The sequence below is a fragment of the Papilio polytes genome, unplaced genomic scaffold (assembly GCF_000836215.1).
Source record: "Papilio polytes unplaced genomic scaffold, Ppol_1.0 DF823691.1, whole genome shotgun sequence".
NCBI lineage: Eukaryota > Metazoa > Arthropoda > Insecta > Lepidoptera > Papilionidae > Papilio > Papilio polytes.
In genome coordinates this window covers 1,737,712-1,754,850 of record NW_013525513.1, presented here as the reverse complement: position 1 = coordinate 1,754,850, position 17,139 = coordinate 1,737,712, and the positions used below count along the sequence as shown (strand labels likewise).

The window sequence follows — 17,139 nt, the reverse complement described above, 5'->3', positions numbered from 1 at the left end:
TATGTTTACTATTCAACTAGAAACAATTAGAGATTTAAAAGTAAGTGTGAATAACATGTATTTCTCTTGAGGCGATTATTAAATGTTGAAGTTTCTTCTGACGTAAAACATGTACAAAGTGTTTTAATGAGTGCTGTGATTATGTCAATTCGTAAAACGTAAAAAAAATACATTTGAAGTTTAAAATTACATCAACCTTCACACTCAAAGTCGTATCTTTAGCGGAGATTTTATCTACATTAAAGGATTTGGTATTGTTCATTTAACGATTGCAATGTTCTATACTAATATTATATAGAAGAAAGATTTGTACTTTGTATGTATTCGATTCACGTAAAAAATACTGTGCCAATTTAAAAAATTCTTTCACCGTTAGAAAGGTAGTTTATCTGTGAGTAACATAGGCTATATTTTTTGATTATTTTCCAATTTCACGCGGACGAAAACGCGAGGAATATCTAGTTCTTAATAACTGGTATACGATAAAATTACTACAGAGTGTGAACTAATAGGAGGAATTGAAAAAAGTGAGGGGTATTTTAATCTCCAATACTATTTAAAGTGTCAGAGAATGTCTTATGAAAGAAGTCGACTTGAATAGATCTCACAAAGACAGCATTCGTATGCAAATGCCGATACAGCGGAGGTCTGGTATTTTTTAATATTATGAATACAATTCTTTACAAATACTTACTTGAAAAAAATGTTTTTAAACCTTCTTGGATACTTAATTTTCTTGGTTAAATGGTGTTCTTGAATTAAAAAGATATCCCTTTTCTAAACGTTTTACTAACTTGTTACTTTGGATTAGGTCGCAAAAAATTTTGTCATAAACACTTCCATACAAGTCAAGTTTTATTTTAAACTTTCTCATTCAATGTTCTTACTTCAAGTATATTTACTACATTTTAAAATTACCATATTCTTGATAATATTACATATGCAAAAGTTTAGATGGATGGACAGATGTTTGTTAGAATTTGCCGCCTTAACAGTTCCACAGATCTTGGTAAAATTTGTCACAAATGTAGAGCAGAGTCTAGAACACATAGGCTACTATTTTTGTTTTCGTTAAATTCCACGCAACCAGAGTCGTGGGTAAAAGCTAGTATACACATAATAAAATCATTTTTTCTGAATTATTATATTCTACACTAAGATGGGCAACTTCGAAGTAATATTAGTAATATATCAAGCATTCCATCTCACTCACTCTTGCATATAATTGAATTGGGTTTCAGCGCTCTCTCTCGCACAAAGGGGCACGTGACCAGCGTACTAGTGGTGTGAAGTTTTTCCTATTTTAGTAGCTCAGTGAAAAATCACCTGACTTCAGAAACTGAGCATATAGAGACTTCTTAGTATCTTAACTGTGAAAAACGATTTTACATGAAACTAGGGTTTTACGAATGTTGATGTCATTTGATTTAAATAAATGATTTTGTGATTTTATTTGCTTAGAATGTCTATGAAACACCCAATTAAACCATTTCCAACACTTCGGTGTTTGTACCGAATATAAAAGTTTCAAGCACATAATGCATTTGTTACTTATAACAAAAAAAATCTCCGGAACAGCTTGATTTCGAAAGCACTTTTAATAGAAGGTAACTGATGTTAGCGTGAATAACATTGGCCACTTTATTTCAACTTGACGTTGAAGAAGTTAAGGGGGACAGTTAGTCTGTAAAAATACTAAATTTTGCTCCAGACATCGTCCGCGCGATATTAAAAAAAAAAGAAAAAATCATATGTTACTCAGTGATAACGTAGCTTTCTAATGGCAAAATCATTTTAATAATCTTGTAGTTTTTGAGTTTATTTGTTACGTACTAGACAAACTCTTTTTCATTAAAACATTATTAAATTATTATTGTAATTAAATCTCTTCACATCACTAAAAGCGAAAATCGGTTATACAATAACAATAAAGCAATCGAGCAAATAGTCGATATATCGAGATGTCAGGAATCGATTGCATCGGTCATTTTCGATTATTGTCCCTTACCAGGCGAGTCGTAATTGCAAAGGACTATTGTGTTATGAGATTTATCATTGATACAATGCATTCGAGAGGTTATTAATGAATATTTTGTAGTACAATGCTTGAAGAATAAATGCAGAAGTTAAAGATAGTGTTATAAAGAGGCAATTTTAATAGCAAAAATATTCCTACCACTAGATATATTTCGTATACATTAAAATGAGCAAAATAATTCCCTAACACACATAATAACTTATGTCAGGTTCTTATACTGATAGGGTTAGCGAACCATGTTTTTGTTATCCAGGTTAAGCTGTCTTCCATCATCTCAGTCATCACTTCTTGATCATGTCACCTTTCACCATCTACCTCTTTCTAGAACCTCTACCGGTGTATCTCACCACATGTCTCACACTTTTAACAAAATTATAATAACTACCAATAAAAATATGAAACACTAGCTGTAGCTCGTAGCTCCGCCTGTGTGGAACTAAAAAAAAACAAAAACAAGTGACCTATGTGTTCTTTAAGAGTATCCTTTACATCTAAGCTAAATATCATCAAAATCCGTTTGAAAATTTAGGCTACAAACTCTAACAAACATCCATCCACTCATCCGAATTTTCCCATAATATTAGTAAGAAGTAAAATAGGCTACCATATTAGGAATTCGACGTTTCCCCGTTAACAAGATTTATTTTTAAACCAAACTAGCTGTTCCCATGCGGTTTCAACCACATGAAGTTATGAAAATTTAATTTTATTGTTTAACTTGTCAAATTATCAATAGCAAATGTCTAAGTTTAATGTCGTGAAAATATATAGCCTAAAGCGTGATGTAAGTATAGAGCTTTTTATTATATAAAGAATTATTCAAAAACATGCTGTAATTGCTTACATCTTAGGTAAGAAGTGTGTATTTACGCTTTATTATAATAGTATAGATGAACAAATTTAAGACTTTTAGAATAACAACCGATAGTTAATATTTTGTTCAGATATAAGCAATTATAAAAACTTGATTGGTGTTTGTCGCACAATATTATTCACACAGGGACTGGCTAAATCTAATTTGTCCAGGCTTATCCGGGAGTGCGGGTTTTTCATTATTTTTAGCCAGTATCTTAAGCCGAGGCTTAAAGGTCGCGCGCCGGGAATACTAAACGAGTGGACTGTTTGGAAATTAAGTCTATCTAAAACTAAATAACGGAATAGTATTATAAATTAGTCTATTTTATGTCTATAATAAGTCTACAATTCCTGTGTCAATTTATGTTTTTTTAAAACGTAATTTATAATGTATTATTTAGTGCACACCTTTGACTAAACTATCGCAACTGTTGTCCGATTGTCGATTGTTTCGCAGCCAATTCAACTGTTTAGTTGCACAACTAAAAATCGGGTAGTGTGCGCACCTCCATGCTCATAGGAATCAAAACGCGACTAAACATTTATGCGATAGTTTTGTTTCAGATGTGCGCACGCTCTTAATATAACTTTACCTCTAATAAAGGAGGTAAACGAGTAAGATACCTTTACGTTAAATGAAAGGAATTAAGTTACCAATAGACAATTACAAGAACTTCAAATTTTATTTTCTAAGAACTGTAACGTAGCAAACTTATACCAGTTCTGGTATTACCTTTGGTATACCGATTGGTTTGTCGATCTTCCTATATTTAACTCTTACTCCGTGAGAACGGGAAGGAAATTACCATTTTTAGTGATTGGGTTATTGGATACCTGCGCCACTCCGTATCCGGATTGACCCAACACCGATCATTGAGATTGGTTTCGAATAACACGTTTTTCGGCGGCAAATTGCGATATGATTACGATTTTTTTTGTATGTTTGTGAAGGTATGTGGTTATTATTGCATGGATTTGGTAGAAATTAGCAATATTATTTATAAAAAAAGGAAACTAATTACTTTTAAAGCAACATAATTACTTTATTATATTTTATTACAATGGAATACTTATGTTAACTAAAATATTTTTTTTAAGTTGTAAGTAAGATACATTTTAATTATTACATGGAAAATCGCAGTAAAGTTAAACCTTGTTTGTTTCTCATCTAAGTAATATTGCTAAATTTTAAAATACTCTAGGTACGTAATAAATATATACGTAAAATTCGAGTTGAAAATGTATCATTTTCCAGAATATTTTATTCCTCTACTAATTGCTATAATTAACTCTTGGCGCTCCGTTATAAATAAAATAAGAACATTTATTAGAAATATATTTAAATTTTGCTGAAGCAACTTACCGACTATTAACCGAAGCAGCGTTCCCAACGCCATCTACCGACGGTTTCCTGCAACAAAATAACAAAAAATTTAATTGCATGAAATTGTGAATTTTACAGTAGTATTGATAAGCTTTATATTTTCTTATATGATGATACGTATTGTTCAAAAAGGTAAACTATAAGAATTAATAGTCTGTGTGTTATAAATCTATGTTGAAGGAAATTCAACCCCTAAACGAAAATGAATTTAAGCTAACTGTACTTAGAAGAATCGGGAGTTCACTAATTTTAGTCCCTTTTCCTTTCCACTCTTTTCTTAAGTAGTAAGGATAGAAAGGAAGAGTAGATTTGACGGTGGAGGAGACGCATATGAAGGGGAAATGTCCTCTTTATGTGCATCTCTTCCTCCGTCAATTAAGGGTAGGCAACGCATCTGAAGTTGCGGATGTTTACGGGCAGCGGTCGCTTTCCATTTCGGTGGATTCACGTGGCCGCTTGCTCGTTTGCAACCTTATATTATAAAAAAAAATACAAACAAGAAACTAAACCACGCGCTTACGCACAAAAATGCATATATTTTTTTCTTTATAAGGGTATTAATGTTTTTATTATACTTACAACCAATATTGTTCTGCAAGACCAGGACTGTGAACATAAGGGCTAGTAGCAAGATGGTACGGACTGCAAAAGTTTACCATTGGCACTGCATACATTTTTCTATGTTAAATTAACCTTGTTATGATTCCTAATTACTAAAACAAAACGTTATATAACATTTAAATAAATACGAATAGGATGTTTCAGAGAAAGGCGAAAAAATCAAAACTGAAAACGCATTCCAATAATATAATAGACCGCAACTATAACTAAACGTATTGATTAGGGTTGACACATACGCGTAAATACTTCGTGAAAAATAAATCGTTATTTTATTTTATATGGAGATGGAATTCGATTCAACCAAGTATTACATTCAAGTTAAATTACAAACGAATGCCCCTTGAATAAAAAATATCTTAGAATTAGAATTACGTAGAGCATAGGTTAATTTACCTTCTATAATTTAATACGTAACTGTAAAAAAATGTTTTTACTCGAACTTGAAGCGTGTTAAAATCTACGTCAACCCTAAACATCAGTAAGAAGCCGACAACAACCGATCGCTACCGAATCGAATCGAACAAAAGTTCCACTTAGTGACCAACAGATGTCGTTAGCGCCCGCTGCGCACACGCAGCGACATGCAGAGATACCAAATTGGAACGCTCGGAGACCTTTTTTCAAGCCTCCGCCCGTAACGAGCCTCTTAAACGCACCTATAATGAGTCTTCGTGGCTTTTTTTAGCATTTATTTCCTTTCCATTGTTGAAAAGATTTTCGGATCCCTTTGTTTGCTCGTTTGTAGCTTTGAATGTGCCGCTCCTTTCGAAACAGATCGTCGAATGCGCTTAACTTGAATATATTAATTTTACTTATCATTGGTAATAATCATTTGCGGTAATTTCACTAAACAGTTACGTGAAATTAGCTTGCTATGATCAGGGAAATAATTTTATGCATGTAGTTGAATTGGTCATATTTTGCAAACATTTTTTAGTTACAAAAGGTAGGAATCTATTAAAAATAAAAAAGGGATTAGATTTAAATTCAAAAATAATTTTACAACAGAAATTGTAATTCGAAGAAGCAATAATATAAAAAGCCATTTCGATTATAACAACATAATTAACCAAATCACAATATACGATCAAATGGTCTCGTATTTTTGTCCATATTTAACTTGATTATTTACGGGTTGCGAGTCTCTGGATCCGATATTTAGCGTAACGCATTATAGTTTGATAGATCGAAACAATAATCTTGATACTTGAAACATTTGTTCAAACCTTGTATGTTAGTGGCGGAAACTGACATTGTAAATTAAAAAAATTTCGTAACTAGGAATCTTTAAAACTTTCCGGTAAATTCACTATTAAAATATTAAAAAAAAAACAAATATTTTCTAACAGTTTTAAATTTGTATACTTTGTCCATTTGTTAAAGACGAAGAGTCAAAAATATACTGGAATTGTTAAACCAATACTAGCGAAGAAGTTTACATTTTTATGAATTTGTTTAGCATGTATTAAATTAAATTAAGTAATATTAAAAAGTATCAAGAAGTTTCTTTCCTATTAGCAATAAGACAGATCACAAATCGATGTACCGCCGCATTCGTAACCACCAATTTGTCGTCGATTCGATTCCGACAGCAATGACTTCTCGATAGCCGCGGCGAGATGAAAGAGACACCGCAATGCTTTCGTCACACCAAAGGCTACCGACACAAACACTTTTTTCAGTAACAAGGAAGCTGGAGACGTATTTAAATTAACCTATACAAGATAGGATCGACAAAAGTTTAAAGGAAACTAGTTATTTGTAACTTTAGAATTTCCCCCAAAGAACCAATAAAGGAAAACTCTTGATAACAAACAATTCGATAAAGTTGATCTATCATTATAAAATTCAATTAAAAACTCAACGATTATCTTCTCCAGCCAAATTAATCACACCGTTAAACTTAACCAATTCTTTAGTTATGAGTTAGGTACGAAAGATTCTGAGTAGTTAATATTTATCGATAATAATTAGTAAGTATCCGACCGTATATAAGTTAATGTGAAAATAAGCTCGAAAGAAAATCTAAACTTAATGTAAAGTTATGTCAAGTTCAAAACAATCTTACGATATATCTTTAAATGTAAACAAACCACTGCAAATTATTTTTAAAATATAAATATCAGCACAAAACTATACAAAAAATGTCAAAAGAACAGACAGTCTCACATTTCAACTCACTTAAATTCTACCAAAAACTTTAAAAACTACCAAAGATTACGCGCGCGTTTTACGCGTAAAAGTTGAAAACGGAACTGAAACTTTTGAATAAAGAACGCGTAGGCCTGCGCTCGTCGCGAGGCGTCACGTGCTAGTGAGGTGACACTGCAAACGCCCTCCGGAAAATTCGCTAGTTCCCCTTGCATGCGCTGGTGTGAGTGAAAACCCCTAATCGAATAGTAATCTCTAATTGAAAGCCACCTTAACGATTCATTAATGTGTCCGGGTGTTTTGATCGCGTCACAACACTATTCGTTATGATTTTATAATTATATCAGATGTTAAGTGGTCATGGCATTTTTTATGTTGAGTTACAAAAGTTTTTTTTAAATTCAAACGGTTTTGGCAGAGATCAGATATAACTAACTTCTCAGAGAAATATAATAAAGGGAATGTTATTATATTTGTTAGTTTGTGTCTACACTAAGTTACTTTTCTTGATTAGTCAATCGGCATTCAAAGCATCCAGATGTAGTTGAAGAAATAGGGAACTATGGACTTGTTTCATATGAAATTAAGTATGGTTATAATTAATGGTGGTATGAGAACCCTCTAACATTAATAAATTTATTTTATTAATATACAACCGACAAATATGACTAAAGCCAACACGTAAGGGTCATAACTGTATTCTTATTTTATATTCTTGGACTAAATATTGCCAAATATTCGCGTTTCCTGCTACAAAATACGTTCTATTTTGCAACGCATTCCCCTCACAAACGCCGAATATTTCTCCAATATTAGGGTAATATGACAGAACACTGGCAACATCGGTTGAATAATATATAAAATGTTTCTGGAGACGCACGCCTCGCGTACTGTCAATTATTTATCGGGAAATTATGTAAGTGACTTAGGAAGGTTTTGTTTATAAAATACACATTTGTCCAAGTCTCAATATTAGTCCAGGAGAAATTTGGACCTGATTTTGAAAAGATTTAATCTTTACTTGTCAAGATATCTTCTTTCATCTAAAATTTTAAATCACGTCTTACAAGGCATTGCTAATTGCATGAGATATAGGAAATTCTAGCAAAAGTTTTCGTGAGCCTGAAGGTTCCTTCTAGCAAGTTTAATCAAAAAAATGTGCACCTCCAATCACTTACAGATGAAACAACGTCGAACAAAAGTCAGGGGTAATGCAACAGTAATACCGCGGCCCGCTTTACTGCCGCCGTGGGATCGCGCGCCGTAAACCCGGGGGCGGCTAATGAGGATTTATCGTCGAAGAGAGACGTATGCGACAGGGCAGTTGAACTGTGGACGTCTTGAACTGCTAGATACGGATTAGATGTTCCAAATTAGGTTTTAATTTTTACGATTAACAGTTAATAGTAGTCTCAAAAAGGAAATTTTAGAAAAACGTAAAATTATCAGAAACCAATTTTCACCTACGTTAAAGGTCGCTGTATGGTTAATCACGTTTATGTTAAGATTTTAATTGTATAGCAATAGCGTTTGACGATATCCAGTTCTTTTAGATTTCATTTTTTTAATACTATAAAACTTGACGCAAAGGGACAAAGTTTAACACCCCTGACATCTTTGTACTACTAAGTACAATTCAGCTACCGATGACGCCATGACATTCGACCCTTACTTTATTTTATTTTTTTACCTTCACGCTTTATTGTTCGGGGGTGATGTAAAAGACAATGGTACTTTAAGATCACGCAAATGTTTGTGGTAAATTATAATATGACAGTTTAAGGACATTCGAAAGTGTGGTCGGACAAAAGACATACTTCTGCGTCACTGATGAATAATTGAGAATTGCATTTGCATTTAAAAAATTGCATTAAATAAAGTTGAAATATATTTATTTTTGTGAATCTTTTTAGCACACGAGAATATATAAGAAACCAATTACGTGTCAAGTAAAAGTTTTATCAAACCCAAGGAAACAGTAATACAAGTTTGTGTTTGACGTTACTTCTTTTGTAAATTTAAATGCAACACATTGTAATCTATATCTATACTAATATACAAAGAGGAAAGATGTGTATTTTTGGACTTTTGTATGTATTGAAATAACTCAAAAACAACAGGGACGAATTCGCGAGCAATAGCTATGATAAAAATTATCTAAGCACAGAGAATTGTTGATCAAAATGCCATTATATCATGTTTCGTTACGATATGATGGCATTTGGCATAATACTTTACCTCTTGCGCCGACCCCACTGGAGTAGGATAAGGAGGATGATGATGATGATGGTGATGGTGATGGTGATGGTGATGGTGATGGTGATGGTGATGGTGATGGTGATGGTGATGGTGATGATGACGATGATGATGATGATGATGATAATGATCGTGTTTCTTTCGTTGTTGTTATCATAGATGGGTAAGTTTAGATGAATGTTTGTTAGAGTTTGTAGCCTAAACAGCTGAAATGATTTCGATGAAATTTGGTATAGATGTAGAGGATATTCTGGAAGAAAACATGGGCTACTATCTTTTGTTTTTTTTAATCCCACGCGAACGAAGTCGCGGACGAAAGTTAGTAGTGTATAAATTTTATCTATAGCATCACATTCAAACCAAATATCTATGGTATTTATGTGGATAGAGGAATGAAATGAAAACATAAACTTTACGTAACCAGCTCTAAACTAGCCACAGACTTCCAGTTACTGGAGTGTACCTATCACTCACAATTTAAACAAAAACGCTTCACAGTCATTCGATACCGGCCGCTCGTCTTTGTTACATACAAGTAACGTCAGCATAATAAATCAAGAAAGTATCGCTAAAAATTATTTTGTAATTCTTTCATACATCTGCAATAAAATAAAATTACGCATAAATTTTCGTTATTGATATAATGCTCAAATGTTTTACTAGCGTGTTTTTTTTTCTTTCTATTATATTTTATATATGTTTATATTAAATATTTATTAGTAGTTATACAGTTTTGAATACTTTTTATCATCTAAACTATTGCATCTTTTACGACTAACTTCGATGTTCAGGAAACCCTAATCCTAAATTATGTATTACAAGATTAGTCTGGTGACAAGATGGCTGTAGTTATCACCATTTAAATAATGTGTTTATTATTGTAATAAAAATGGGTTATTAAAATTGCGGAACATGTTTTGCAAACCGTACAAATCGAGTAATAAGTCAGTAAAAATGTGCATACAATGCGATTGCATTTGAAATGCAAAGACCGTCAGAGGTCGCTCTGCGCGTCGCTCGTCGCTTCCACGTCACAGATGTGCATACTTTGTCAATTCGTACTTACCGTTTTTAAGATAATCTTCCTTTACGAAACAAAAAATCTTATGAACATTAAAATCCAAGTTTCTATAAGATCTATGACATGTAGCTTTGTCCTAGCAAGAGCTCTTTTTAGAATGTTAGCTTAATTAGCTAAATCGCTCAATTGTAACTTATATTAGCCGTGGGCGCACACGTTAACTATAGATACTGAAGGAGGCAAAGGAGTTCCTTTGCCTCCTTCAGTAGGCCTGACGTCATTAGGCCACCGGCAAAGCGTCTTCGCACACGTAATATTTTTTTTTATATTATAAGGTGGCAAACGAGCAAGCAGCCACCTAAATCCACCGAAATGGAAAGCGACCGCTGCCCATAAACATCCGCAATTTAAAATGCGTTGCCTACCCTTAATTGACGGAGGAGGAGACGCATAGAAAGGGGAAATGTCCTCTTTATGTGCGTCTCCTCCACCGTCAAAACCACTTTTCCTTCCCATCCTTTCCTCTTAAGAATAGGGTGGAAAGGGAAAGGCACTAAAATTGGGCCTCCGGGACCACACTCATCAGACGAAACGCGGAATTGCTTCCACTTCACGCCTGTTTTCTGTGTGGTCGTGGTATTTTACCGGGCGAGCCGGCCCATTTGTGCGAAGATGTTTGTAAGCGGGCTCTACCTCTGTTACAATAATTTTCCTTGTAAAACAGACATCCTTTTAACTTGGTAATTCACTTCATCTCTTACCAACTGATTTCGTAAAGGTTTAAACAACATTGTCCACAAAACTTAATTAAATTAAATACAACGTTTACCTTAAATTACTCTATACCTGTTAAAGGCGTTAATATACAAAAACCAAAAACGTTAATTACGAAGTTAATTAAAGCGAAAAATTCAAGTTGTCATTAAAAAACATCATCACACTTCCAAGTGTTTAAACACATGAGTGAAACGAAGAAAACAAAAATCATTAACATCAATAATATTTTACAAGCAACATTGTGCTTGTATACTTTGATTTTTAAATGACAAGACCAGTAAAGCTTATGCATACAGCATATCATTCTGTCAAGTTCTAAATTTGCTTGCTTCTGTGCTCATTTTGTGCGAGTAAGTTTTTAATTCAGCATATACTTAAAGAAGGAATTTTGTTCATTCAAAAAGAAAAAAAAGAATTCGGCATGTACTGCGGTGTACACCGAAGCGTCGGTTTTCATTGAATCCCAAAACAGAACAAAGAGTCGTTCAGAATAGAAGAATAAAAAACATGTACTTAATATTACACTCGGTCACAACTAGAAAACTTTATCTAAATTTAAATCTTAAGTATTAGCATTTTATGTGCATGATCGAGGCGTTTTTGTAAACAATATGCAGTATGCATATATCTTTACCCTACGCGAAAAGACCTTAGTACAACAATTATTTGCGTAGTCCATTTCTCTAAAGTCAAAGCAAGCATCAACATTAATAATATTTTACGAAACATTGTGGACAGTTTGAAAGTTTCAATCCGTGCTTCACGTTCCCAATCTGCATGTAAAGCGCCGTTGTATAATGGAAATTTACATGTGTACAAAACGGCTATTGTCCACCGCGAGTCAGACACAGTGTGAAAACCTCGACGGTCGACGGCACAAACAAGCGATTCGTAGTAATGACGATGCTTTCGATGCTTAACATATGGGAAGGTGACTCAGAGTAAATGGTTGGTGCTGGTTATAATACTGCATACTATTTTTTCAACATTTTTAAAATAAAAAGCCTACTGTAGAGTCCTTACTTAGTCTCTAGTATTATATATTAAAACCGTAAAGTCAAGAACGCCTTTTATACATTTAAAAAATATTGAAAAGTAAAAATTAAACGAAATGAATATGAAAAAATATAATACCACAATAACATATGAAATATTACTTTTGAAACTTAAGTATTGAATCTACAGACAGTAACACGAGTACGTCAGTAAGCGCGGAACTAAATCATTTCTTTCACTCAGTTGTCCAACTAAAGCCTGCTATACACGCTCAGTTCCGACACTTTTAACTGATCAGTCATAATGTTTAGTTCAAAATATGCTTATGTAGGGAAACACAGTTTAAATCATGCCCACATAGAACTGAACGTATGTAGTGGGCTTAACTTACAACACTTGACAAATGCACGACGACTCACATTACTTCTAGATATATTCTCAGAATAACACAAAAGCAATCTTAAGTAATCATGGGTTATTTCACTGTCGATAACTTGTCGCTAATTTTAACAAGTATTTCGTAACATTGATAACATAAGTGAGGATTTTATCAAATTAAATTTATACCGTAAACACGCTAATATTATAACTGCGAAAGTTTAGATGGTTGGATGTTTGTTAGAGTTTTTGGCCTAAACGTCAGAACGGATTTTGATGAAATTTGGTATAGATGTAGATGATAGTCTGTAAGAACACATAGGCCACTCACTGTTTTTTTTTAATTCCACGCGGACGGAGTCGCTGGCGAAAGCTAGTATAAAATAACGCGAGGACGGCTGTCTGTCTGTACGAAGACATTGTCTATCTAGAAACGGACGTTCGATATTTTAAGTAACCAACTAAAGTTGCTTTAAACAAATAATATTCAATTTGAAACGCATAGCTTTACAAAGATTTATATAGAGCAGTATTGAATAATATGAGTTTATCGGCCGAATATTAAATCTATCTCAAACACCTTCTTTCGTAAGCACCGCATATTTTTTTTATAACATAAAATGGCAAACGAGCAAGCTGCCACCTGAATCCTCCAAAATGGCGAAGCGACCGCTGCCCATAGACATCCGCGATCGCAGATGCGTTGCATACCCTTTTCCGACGGAAGAGGAGACGCACATAAAGAGGATATTGCCCCTTCCTATGCATCTCCTCCACCGTCAAATCCACTTCCCCTTCCCATCCTCTCCTTATAAGAATAGGGTGGTAAAGAGAAAGGGACTTTAATTAGGCCTCCGGCACCATACTCATCAGACGAAACACGGAATTGCTTCCATTTCACGCCTGAATTCTGTGTGGTCGTGGTATTACACCGGGAGTGCCGACCCATTCGTGCTAAGATATTAAAGCGGGCACTACCACTGTTATATTATAGGACGTAAATTTTAAATGAATTTGGAAAATAAACGTGGCCTTATCATTTAAGATTTAAACGTAATTTTAGCTGTATTTGTTTGTCAAATAAAAATAACAAACAATACAATTACTAGTGTACAGCGACCTCCGACTATCTACGCTCCCTTTTACATCTTGGGAAGGGGGGTGGCTGAAAACCAGCTCGACACTGGATCTCAACCAGTATCGGTTAAGCTGAGCCTCCCCCGTTTTCCATCTGTTATAATTTTTTCGTGTATGTTTTTTTATTTTGTACAACTCTGTGTATTCTTGGATGGCAATAAAGAGGTTTTTATTTATTTATTTATTATTTTCATCAAACCCACCAAATTTCTACCGTAGTATATAAATACTGTCGTTATTTAACAAGTAAACGATTTGCTCCGTTTCTGACAGTAAAGCTGCAATCAATGCAGAAATAGCGGTTTCTTTTATTACAATCCTGAATTAAATTAAAAACATAGCGTAATATCAACTCTTTAAATTTCCACCTGTCGTTCATTTTGAAGCGAGCTTGATGCAAATGTCGTCCATTGTTGCGTGGCCACTAACGACTTGCACCGAGTCAGGTCATTACTGACCCCGTACTCGGTCCTCCTATAACGTCTATACTAAGCTCCATTTTAACATTGATCCAATGTCCGTGTGTCAGTTTGTACGATTTAACTGGCGCGACATCGTTATTTAAGTTCAAACTTAAAGGACATAGGATATTAGCTAAGTAAGTGAAAGTAGATAGAAAAAAATGTAACAAGTAACAAAATCATAAGGACTATAAATTCGCGAAACCGGACAAAAGAAACTGGAGATGCCGGGGATTGAACCCGGGACCTTTCACATGCAAAGCGAACGCTCTACCACTGAGCTACATCCCCATAATCTTTGCTAGTCAAAATATAGATTGTAATATAACATTTGCGGCTTGCTTGTGGCTTTCTAGATTACGAGGGCGAGATAGTCCTTTAAGGTGTGTGGATGTAAAAAAAGTTATTAAGTGTTATTATTTACTGCGAACATGTGGGCTTAATTCCGCATCCGCCGAGAGAACGGCGGTAACAAATAACGAAATCGGTCGATACTATCCGACCATTGTTAAATTCCTTGTTTTTGACTGGCTCGGATTCCCGGCATCGCGCGCGCTCCCACCAGTTCTACAGAGCAATGCTTTTTACACGCATTTGACTCTGAAACTGGTTGCAATATATGCTTTACTATCCAGATGTGTTGACTGGATTTGAAGCGTTTACGAGATATTATTATAGTTACTTCAAAGCTATGTATATTCATACATTCACAGGAACCCTTCTACAAATTACAGTATCCTTTTTCAAAACACCACGACTATCTTAACGTAACTTCACGGTTAAGATAGTCCACTTTTGAGATCTGGTCCTATTTTACAATCAAAGGAATACGGTCTGCTGCAGAATATTCAGTAGTACTATTAAATTAAAACTCAACTCAATTAGAAATCAAGATTATAATTTTGAAATTATTTTCGCAAACAAATTATCTAAAACGCTAAGAATACGTTAAAATAAAAAGTTGTAGCTTAATCAAACAATATTTTAATAAGGATCAGCCACAGCTTCTCCTAGGTGTCAAAGATTATACGTATATATTTTCTGTTATATCCACACCCTTCCCGCTGATGTTTCTTTTGTTATATAGCCTATGTTACTTAGTGACGTTACTTTCTACTGGCAAAAGAATTTATGAAATCTGTCCAGTAGTTTTGGAGCCTATTAAATGCAGAAATCAAATCTCTCACGTGTACCTAAATAATATTGTAAAATATATCCTATATTACTAAGTGATAACGTAGCTTTTAATGGTGAAAGAATTTATGAAATTGACCCAGTAGTTTTTGAGTTATTTCAATATATACAAAAATACAAATGTTTTCTCTTTATAGTAAAGACTACCTGTTCCCGTGCGTCTTCATCGGCATGAAATTACGAAAATTTTATTTTATTGTTTACATTTGTCAAATTGTCAATAACAAATGTCAAAATGACATGACATGACAAACCTTGGCAATCTTGCTTCCTTGATGTTAGCAGCAACTTTGGTCTCGTTCCCACATTAGGGGTTTTATCCAAATTCTTTACTCCCCAAGTTTTATTGAAAAAAGAGTTACTCAAAAATATGCTGTAATTGCTGACATCTTAGGCAACAAACAAGTGTGTGTTTTCGCTTTATTATAATAGTATAGATAGTATAGATTAATAAATATTTGATTTATTTTATGCCGATCAAAGCAAGCATTCGTTTATCATAGCTGCAATTTAACTTAAATCCTATCGAGGAATAGCAGATATTGGAAATGTCAGATACATTTGCGAACTATTTTGAATACAACGTATATGGGCGACATTAAATCATTGCTTTAGTTTTGCATACGATGTCTACAGTTGTTTAGTCCAATCTATTTATACCATAGTATCTGTGTGAGGACGTTGACATGGAATAGATATGTCACCGTACGATTTGGAATTTATTCATTTTATAATGTAACTAAAATTGTAATCGTTCGCAATATTTTCAACATTCGAGTTAGAGCATGCGCCACCTTTCTTGATACTGTCGTACAACTGTTTAGTTGCGCTTTGACTCTTATGAGCTTATGGAGGTGCGCATTTTTCGATTCTTAGTTGTGCAACTAAACAGTTGAATTGGCTGCCAAACAATTGACAATCGCACAACAGCTGTATGACAGTTTAGTCAAAGAAGTCACAATTAAATTGATTAAAACTTCAATTATATTATTTTTCTTGTAAGTAGCGCAACTATCTGCTTTATGATAATAGACCGCCACTGAAACACAGTATAACTTTACCTTTAAACATAGTTTTAACTTTTGTCTCGTGTATCATTATCAAGTCCAGTCATAAACCTTAAGACTTTATTAATTACATGGTTTAAAGTATTATCAGACTCATAAAACTGAGGCATCAAATGTGACAGGTAAATTAGCGTCTAGAAAATAACTCTCATTTTAACTTAAAACCGGGTATTAATATCGGGTTATCGATTAATTTTCCCATTAAAACCGTTACAGGTGTTTCTTGTACGCAAAATGTAGGTGTAAAAATAAGTGTGAAGTGACAAGTTTTACACTTTTCTAAGGTGTAACTGTTATAATACATTTTATAACAAAACTAGAACAAAGAAATGGTTAGCTTTCAAAGCTAACAGAGCAAAGCCAGTTTAGACATAATTTTATTGAAATAAAATTCTTTTATCTACGTTAGTGATAAAAGAATTTTATTTTGTTTAACAGTGGTAGTGCCCGCTTTAACATCTTAGCACGAACGGGCCGGCACGCCCGGTGTAATACCACGACCACACAGAAGACAGGCGTGAAATGGAAGCAATTCCGTGTTTCGTCTGATGAGTGTGGTGCCGGAGGCCTAATTTAAGTTCCTTTCTCTTTACCACCCTTTTCTTATAAGGAGAGGTTGGGAAGAGGAAGTGGATTTGACGGTGGAGGAGAAGCATAGGAAGGGGAAATATCCTCTTTATATGCATCTCCTCCTCCGTCGTATAAGGGTAGGCAACGCATCTGCAATTGCGGATGTCTATGGGCAGCGGTCGCTTCGCCATTTTGGCGGTTTCAGGTGGCCGCTTGCTCGTTTGCCACCTTAT

General features: G+C 34.2%; 1 protein-coding gene and 1 non-coding gene across 9 annotated transcripts in view; both read right to left on the bottom strand.

Moving 5' to 3' along the window:
* The window catches only part of LOC106104251 (protein trachealess), a 144,144-nt gene that overhangs the window by 94,901 nt on the left and 32,104 nt on the right, over positions 1-17,139 (bottom strand). For all 8 annotated transcript variants that reach the window (XM_013284236.1, XM_013284237.1, XM_013284235.1 and 5 more), the window contains exon 4: positions 4,257-4,304. In XM_013284236.1, coding sequence (XP_013139690.1) covers positions 4,257-4,304 — 48 coding nt within the window. The remainder of the gene's footprint in view (positions 1-4,256; positions 4,305-17,139) is intronic.
* Trnaa-ugc lies at positions 14,295-14,366 on the bottom strand. The gene has a single exon. It is a non-coding gene; the product is annotated as a tRNA-Ala (tRNA).